The sequence below is a fragment of the Bidens hawaiensis genome, unplaced genomic scaffold (genome assembly GCF_021521415.1).
Source record: "Bidens hawaiensis isolate Kalapana, Puna unplaced genomic scaffold, B.hawaiensis_p1.1 tig00060829_1, whole genome shotgun sequence".
Classification (NCBI taxonomy): Eukaryota; Viridiplantae; Streptophyta; class Magnoliopsida; order Asterales; family Asteraceae; genus Bidens; species Bidens hawaiensis.
In genome coordinates, this window is record NW_027500939.1 from 4960 (window position 1) to 13896 (window position 8937).

The 8937-nt window shown below is 30.5% G+C and overlaps 1 protein-coding gene across 2 annotated transcripts; it reads right to left on the reverse strand.

Annotated features, from left to right (window-relative positions):
- Positions 1–1833: 1833 nt before the first annotated feature.
- On the reverse strand, positions 1834–5021 carry LOC143603111 (type I inositol polyphosphate 5-phosphatase 10-like). Of its 2 annotated transcripts, XM_077080015.1 has the most exons (10): positions 4760–5021; positions 4605–4686; positions 4118–4187; positions 3926–4030; positions 3286–3838; positions 2934–3127; positions 2735–2843; positions 2508–2656; positions 2161–2283; positions 1834–2080 (listed from the first exon to the last, which is right to left on the reverse strand). In XM_077080015.1, the coding sequence occupies exons 1-10, from the start codon at positions 4787–4789 to the stop codon at positions 2074–2076; spliced, it is 1422 nt and encodes a 473-aa protein (XP_076936130.1). In that variant the 5' UTR covers positions 4790–5021; the 3' UTR covers positions 1834–2073. The 2 variants fall into 2 exon arrangements, with proteins under 2 accessions (XP_076936130.1, XP_076936131.1); XM_077080016.1 differs by lacking the exon at positions 4760–5021 and having other exon boundaries at positions 3926–4019; positions 4605–4708.
- Positions 5022–8937: the final 3916 nt, after the last annotated feature.

The window sequence follows — 8937 nt, forward strand, 5'->3', positions numbered from 1 at the left end:
TAAGCATTTTTAGCTTTCTTCATATCTGATATTAATAACATACGATATTTTCTACCGAGGTAGAATGTAAGCTACAAATTATATATATTACAATTTTCAAAAGGAAGTTTTCTCACAAAAGTACTATTCACTTTAAATTGTGCATGAATCATTGTACATTATGCTCAATATGTTGTACTTTAGTTTGTGTATTACAACTTGTACATGATGCAATCTTTTTTGTACCTTTGTAAACACCTTACATGTATATGTGTTTTTTTTTTGTCTACACATCACTCATATTTCTACAAACTATTTTTAGTTTAGTTATCATTACAAGCATAAATATTTTGAAGTTTACTAGAGTTATTGAACAACTTTCTTTATAAACCAACCATTGTTTTTTCCTTCATGTTAAAAATAAATACTTTTCATTAGTTTATTAACCAACCGGATAACAGTTTTTTTTTTCTTTTATAAAAAACAAAATAATTAATAATCTGATAGAGAATTTATTATATTTCACAAGGGAGTTATTGTGCTTAATGCGTATGCGTGATTTAACGTTTTCAAGGTTGCTTTTGATGCGATTTAATGTTTACGCTACAACTTTTTTTACCGATGCTTATCTTTTAGTACCATTAAAAAAACCCTGCTTATATAACAACGTAACATATAAGGTTTGTGTCAAAATATATTTGAATGTTTATTAGTTTATCGACTGGGGCATTACATTGCTAATACTAGATTGTTTTGTTTTCTATCAAAATGGTTTTTTTCATCCCCATCACAACACAAGGGTCACATGACTAGTTATTAATACAATGTTACCATTTTCATGGAATCATAGAACATTACAAAGAGTAAACTTATTTCCAAGAATTATGAAAAGGATATAGTCCCATATTTTGTATCAATTTCATTCCAACTTGTCAACGTAAATACATACATATTCCCGTTTTTTGGGTTTTATTTGAAATCAAACATTTCATATTTTTAAAAATTCATTCAATACCATTAAAAAACGGTTTATAATTATATCAAGGAGACCCGCATGGCTCTAGTCCAGCCTCAATGTCCCGTAGAATCGTGCATGATAACGGGCCCAAGCCCAAGTTCATGGCAGACCATAACCATTGATTATTATTATTATTATTAACAATTTACATCAATGATCAAACCAAATCTTATTTTCAGAAATTCAGGGTGCTCAATTCAAATAATTAATAGAATCAAAATAAATTAAATAACTTTAAATAAAACAACTAAAGTAAATAGTAGAGTAACGATTTAGTCACGTAATAGGATTAAAGTAACTAAAAGAAAAGATGATAGACATAACATCCTAAGTCATGTCTCAAACATTAAATATATTAAACATTTATCACGTTTATATGTTGTTTTCTTCCTCTCTGATATTGAATATGAATATATTATATGTTTATTACGTCTATGTCGTGACTTTTCTCTCTTCATATCGTGTTAACATACTAATAACGAGATATACATGCCTAAGAAAGTTGATGAATTCTAGTAGAAAAAACTAGCTTGTTATTTATTAGCGTGGATCTTTTTGGTTATGTAAGTCAACTAACTTTTTTTTATTGAACTAATACATACACTCTCATGAAATACCATTTTACATGCCTTGATTAGGCACGTGTTAAAAGAACATCTTTAAGTTAGTAATTTAGTTGTTCATAAAAAACAGTTGTAATTCAACCTACATGACTCATTTCACCGAAACCGCCCATAAGTGACGTGTAACTACATGTTTATTTATTAAAGTGTAGAATGAAATCACCATCCAAGTTTGTGAAAGTTTTAAACTTGTCACATACTACATATATAGTATAACATGGCACTCTTAATTAAGTGTAACATTGTTGTCCTTGACCTCTTGCAATTTACCATATATAGTGAGTCTATAATTAACAGTTGACTTTATATAAGTCAAATATAAATTACTGCAAGAATTCTGCTGCTATATACAGTTACAGGAACTTAGAATCTGATTATTTTACGTCTTTCTATCCATTGACGGCCCAAAACTCGCAAGCATCCACTATATATCAGCACCCACAATCAACCTTCTCAATTCCTGCACGAAAGAACGCGTTCATGCTAATTCGGGTCAAAACTAACATTGACCAAATTTTCTCATATTACTCATTTACTCACCTTCCGTTATATAAAAATATTAAAAATGTTGCACAAACGGGACGGTGGTCCGAGAACCGTGACTCCCAACGCGTATATGACTTCTGATGAATCCCCTCCCCATACCACAGTATTCTGTCACACCTGCAATTTTAGGTTCTCAATTCAATCCGCTTTGACCCGAAAATAAGTCTAATTCAACCCATTGATGACAATTTTAACCTGTTTACTTATAAGTTGGATAATTTGAGTTATGATTTTATCTTTAAAGGGTCATATATATTAAAGAGAAACTATTTATAAAATTTCGGGAAACTTATTCAATCTGTTTTAACCCGAAAAAAAAGTCAAAACTCTCGGTTGCTTACCATGCTGGCGTTCTCCTTTTGCTCTTTGACTTTGTGGTGTCACCTAGATACAAATCTGAATTATACGAGTATTTATAAGTTGGAGGAAAATATATTTTCCCCTCTTTCCAACCATCAAACACTCTCCCAGCTTCTCTTTCAATCTTTAGCTATCCAAACATCCATGAAACAAATAAAAGATTATAAAAATCTGACAAACATATGATCAAACAAACATATGGAAGTACCTGATCCATGTTAAGAAGTGCGTCATAATTATTCTGTTCTAGAAGTTTCTTGGTTTCATGGTAACTAAGAGCTATCCGATAGTTTAAGTCACCTAACCAAATAACAGGACTTGAGAGAGATATTATAATTAGATGGATCTTAAAATATATGTAAGTTGTATGTATAATTAAGAAAATAAGTGTAATGCGAAGCGCTTACTCATGGTCTAGAATCTTATCCGGAATCTTAGCATTGGGTGTCTTGCAAATCTTTGGAAATTGTGTGTTTTTAAGGATTTCTAAAACGTCTAGATTCCTTCGAAGCTCGTCCCCTTCTTTTTCTCCTGCAGCTAGGTGACTGCAAATAAAGCAAAAGCTTGTTTGCTTGAAAGTCATGCTCACCGAGATACAACCCTGTAAATAATTAAACTATCAATATGATTATACATATATATATATATATATATATAACAACCTAACAAAGAGACATCAACATGCAGAACCCTTAAGCGGGGCCCTGCATGCGGATACATTTCTTCATTAACTTTGTTAAACACTATTTAATAACATACCTTGTTCCCAAGATAACCCAAAATCCCTCGACTTATGCAAGAAGTTCTTAAGTGGCCTATGTACGGAACAAGCTCCTTTTTGACCCAAATTGTAAGAAAAATTCCCACCATTTGCTTGCTCTTTATAAGACTATATCTTAAATGTTGGTTCTTGCCAGATGGTACAACAGCAGCACCGACATCAGCACTAGTGTTGTTAACCGTGTCATCTTCTTCAGACGATGAAGCATCATCAAACCCGCTTGACTGTGACTTTGGACACGCAAAACACGAGTCCCGACCATAGCCCCTTCTATCGGGCTCATTAATAATGCAGTTGCAACTTTTAAACCTCCTTCGGCTCTCGGACCGGAAGGCTCGACTGGCTTGTTTAAGAGATGTTCTTTGCAAGAAAATTGAGCTTGAACATAAATTTGTATTTGATCTCTTTAGTAAGGAATTATTAGATGACTTATTCAGGGATTGGCTTATTAATGACAACCACTTTGCTGCAGAACCGTTATCTTCTATGGCTAGCACGTTTCCAGCGTTCAAAGGGACGATTTCCTGAAAACTGATAACAAGAACATGTTTGTAGCATTATTTTTCAGAAATTATAAATTATATAAAAAATATGGCAGAAAAGAACTATTTTTCGTACCCAAGGACGTATATATCAGACTGACAGTGGATTTGCAGAAGATCATCAAGATTTAGATCACTAGTCGGAGATTTCCCCCCAACATTCCAAGTTGCTGTGAACACCCTAATAATAAAATAAAAAAACAAAAACAGATCACGAAAACATGAATAAAACTCATGAATTATAAAAAAAAATGTGACGATTTTGAACCTGAGGGACTGTAAGTCATGACTAACTGCCATTGAAGCCAACCCACCGACCTCGCTACCGACTTGAATTTCTGCAATGTGAGAAGTAAATTCAAGGTTTCTAATATCAGATGAGTTGAAGCTCAAGACCAATAACAGGTATATATAGATATTATGTGATACAAAATGTTAAAAATGATTCTAATGAACTACTTATGACCATTGATATGTGATACTTTTTTTAGGTTGCTTAGTCAGGTTAAAGAGCATAAATTTGAACATATTCTCCCTGTTTTTTTTTCCTTTGTCTTTTGCATCAACTTGTTATATTCCTTATTATCTTATCTTCCTACAAACAAATTTGGTTCTCTAATTTGCAGGTATTTAGGAGAGACTTTGACCAAAGGTCAACTGACAGTTTCTCACACAACTTTTAATCTACAAAAGGAATTCATAATAATTTATTAATAAATATAAAGCATAAGTTGAATGCTCAAGAAGTACTCAACCTGTGGGATCATCAGAATCTTTCATTATTCTTCCTTCATCTCCATTATTCATCTTCTTTGACAGAAACTTATGAATAAATGACTGAAATAATAACATAATGAAAGAAAATTGATAAATAAAATATGGATTAAACTAATTAATCAAATCCATATACCTTTTTAATATCTAAATTTTTTCCAGTCATTTTGATAAGGGTATGATCCAGTTATTTTGGGGAAATTGTATACTAACTAACAAAACAACCTTCAAATTAACAAACCATCAAATATATATATCAAAGCCAAAATAAAAACCCAGAAACCATGTTTCCTGATTTCTGGAAACAAAAAGATTGTTCAAAATAAGGAGACATTGAAAGTCCCACATGCGTTTTCCATAAAGTAGTCAACTTGATGCAGTTTATTAATATTATTATTATTATTATTATCACAAGAAAGGTGACCTCAAAAACATTATGTACTTTGTTGAATCTGAAACAGTGGCTTCAATCCTGTCTGGTTATGTTCGTGCATTAAAATATAAGTTTGAATCGGGCTGGAAGTTGTTAGAAGGAGTACATATATATATTCCTGTCAAATTTTACTGTTTTTGGTGGTTTTGACTTGTGGCACCAATACGTGTTAAAAACTATGGGATAGTTGTTTGTGTAGACCCTAATAGATATGTTTATTTTCGTATAGACCACGAAATGTTATGACGTAGTTTCTATAAGTTATAATATTTATAGAAAAGTCTTATACTGATTTTTATTTATTTAAACTAATCTTTGAATTTTCTTCATTAAGCCAATTCACATCAAGGCATTTTCTATCGAGGCTAGCCTAGGTCAAGCTTAAGCTTTTAGCTCAATTAGAATTTGAGTTAAACTTGAGCTTGACCTGGCTCGGTTGACTTCGACCAACATGTAAACTGACCTTAGTATGTTCTATTTATGATTTTAATCTTATCCGCGTCATCATCGTCACCAATCCGACAATTCTACAACAATCATATTTAGTATGAATGCAAAAAAATACCATTGTCTAAGCACCACCACAAAACATTCATCATGTTCAAACACCATTAGAGACCCGAAATCAACTTACAAACAAGTACATACGAAAAAACAAACCCAAAACCGTAGATCTACAACCAAAATCATGTGAAAGAAGAGGGAATGATAATAGGTCTTAGAATATATATATATATATATATATATATATATATATATATATATATATATATATAGGAGATGGTTCAGGAGAGAAGTCATTTTATTGCGAGAAGTGCGAGAAATAAATCTTGACCATTGATGTTGTTTGATCAATGGTATATATTCAAAATGGCAATATTGTAATTAAGCCTGATTGGTTTTGATGGATTTTTATACTAAAAGGGTAGTTTGGTATTTCTCCTGCCGATGAGAATCACCCCGCCCCTGTAGTTGATTGACACATTCTCCACTAATTTGTTGAAGATTTATTATCTAGTGTATAATTAAAGCAAGTATTATATTTGGTAATTGTGAAGAAGGTCGTTCATTGACAAGGTTACAATTTTCTTTTTTGTCTTTTTTTATTTGTTTTATAATTAACAAATTAAATATAATAGCCACTTTTGAGTTAATTACCTACACCGTGTAATGGATTCTTAAATTCTTACAATGTAGGAACAACTGTTTTATCGTGTAGGGTAAAACTATACCGCATCTGTTGAATAAATTAAGATAACATTTTTTTTATTTTGTTTCTTATTTGTAATTTCAAATGTAGGGCTTATTTTTACAATATGTATGAATAACTTTATCAAATAATTTTGTGTAAATATATGATATTGTGTAGGCTTTGAATTATAAGAACGAGACTGGATATTTAAACCTACACAATTTTAACAAAGCCTACACATTTAGTATTTATATGCAGGGTTATTTTTTTTGTATGTAGGCTTCATACATGTGCGCTTGTTATGATATAACAATTTGTTTAGGATACATAAATTGTTGTGTAGGAATGAAAAAGATAATTTTTGTTTGTGTAGTATACGTAATTGGTGCGTAGTAATGAAAGACAATATTTTGTTTGTGATATATAAGTTGTAAATACGATGAGTTAAAAAATATAATTGTTTAATGTATCATTACAATATTTTGGTTCGTAGTAATAGACTCATCCTACATTCAAATATATATATATATTGGGGCGTAGCATCAATACAATATTTTGGTGTACAGTAATTAACTCATTGTATATTTGCATTTCCATTTTCTTTTGACTTAAAAATTGTAATTTTAAAATATGAAAGAGATAATTAATTAAAACTAGATATCTAAAATAGTGAAGTTACTTAATTAGTCTATTAATCCAGATTACTCTTATACCCTTCTAATAAAATAAATTACAATATAAAAAGGAAAAGTTTGATTGGTTGGAATCACTTCTCACACTTCTAGCAATAATTTGATTTCTCTCTTGAACTTATATATATATATATATAAAAGAGTTAAAATAAAAAAGACATAGTTTTGTAAAAAGAGTGAGAATAACATAAAATTTAGAGTTATGAAACTATTTAGCCTAAATCTTAGATCCTAGGAAACCAGGCCCGGCTCCGAGAACGGCTAAAAATTTTTGGGCCGAAGGCAAAAAAAATAAAATTTTGGGCTTTAATAAAAAGAGGTATATTGTTGGGGTTTAAACAATTTAATTTTTAAATAATCTTTAATTTTTTCGACCTTATGATTTGGTTGTGTCAAAAACTTTTTTTTTATAAAAATAGATTAAAATGTCTCAAGTGAGGTTAGAACTCACAACTTCTTTGTTGAAAGTCACACATATTTGCCACTAAACCAAGCTAGTGGTTGTGTAATTAAGTTTAAACATTATATATACATATTGTTTTTCATAAAAATATATAAATATTTATTTTATAAAAAAAAATCCGGGCCTATCGGGATGTCGGGCCGGGGTCCGTCGACCACCTGGCCCTCCCTTATAGCCGGGCCTGTAGGAAACTATTTGGTAGTTTAAAACTACCAATCTCAACCACTAGATCATAGATCCAAAGGCTTAGATTTATTTTTACTCTTCCTAGAAAACTATTTATTTTTATTATAACCCACCCCTATAGGATTTGGTTCATTTCAGAAGTGCGAGAAGAGATTCTAACCAATCAAAAGTTTTCTATTTAATTTTGGATTATTTAATTCTAGAAGTATATTAATAAAAGGTTTATGAGTTTCTTTTTGTAATTAATACTCCCTCTGTCCCAATTTAAATGTCCTAGTTTGACTTTTCAAGTTTTTCTTTTGCAACTTTGACCGTAAATATTTTTGTTCGTGTTATATAATACTTGATGAAAATTATATCAATGTGAAATACATTTAAAACCCAATCCATTCATATATTTTACATCAAGTATTATGTAACACAAACAAAAATATTGTCGGTCAAAGTTAAACAAGAAAGGCAGAAAATGTCAAATTAGGACATTTAAATTGGGACGGAGGGAGTACTAATTAATGTTAAGTTACAAATGACTATAATTTAATTTTTATTTTTTAATTTGATTTTATCTTAAAAAAATATATAAAACAAAACCACCATACTCATACTACAAAAAAATTACATTAACCATCATAAAAACAAATTCTTACACAAATCATAACATTAATATACACATAAAAACACTAGTTCATATTATTACCTATATAGATCACAATATTAATATACATACACATAACTAGTTCATGGTACCATACACAAATCACAATATTAACATATATATACAAATTTACTTCATGTTATAGCCTACCCATTTGTATTTACCTACACATATCACAAAAATAACCTACACAATCAATCATACCCAGTGAAGTCCCACCAACAACAAAGCTATAAGTAGGGTCTGGGGAGGGTGGGATGTAGGCACACCGTACCTCTATCCAAAGGGATAAAAATGTGGCACCTCGGCTCTAGAGTAGATATGCATGGGGCAATATAAGGAAATCAAAGTTCAACAGTAAATAATAATACAAATAATAATAATAATACAAATAATAATAATACTATATATATGGGAAGAGAATACCATTATTGTGTGTGACCAGAATAAGGTAAATAGACGCCCTAAAGTGTTCATTTCTCCCTAAAAATCCTTAACTTTAATTCTACTTCTCCAAAAATTCCTATCCTCAACCATGTCCTCTGAGAGGTTTAGGTCTATTAAACAAAAATAACCTACACAAACAAAAATTATTCATGATATCACATACAATTAATATTTTACCTAAACTTGTAAAATATTCGCAATGTGGGAACACATCATGTTTTTTATTTTTATTTTAATCTCTTTTAT

What these genes read in the sequence shown, in the direction of transcription:
- LOC143603111 (XM_077080015.1), bottom strand. Translation starts at nt 4,789, where the DNA reads ATGACTGGAAAAAATTTAGATATTAAAAAG. An exon ending in TCTGATATATACGTCCTTGG is followed by an intron (nt 3,839 to 3,925) that starts GTACGAAAAATA and finishes TCTTGTTATCAG; the next exon opens with TTTTCAGGAAATCGTCCCTT. An exon ending in TGGGTTATCTTGGGAACAAG is followed by an intron (nt 3,128 to 3,285) that starts GTATGTTATTAA and finishes AATTATTTACAG; the next exon opens with GGTTGTATCTCGGTGAGCAT.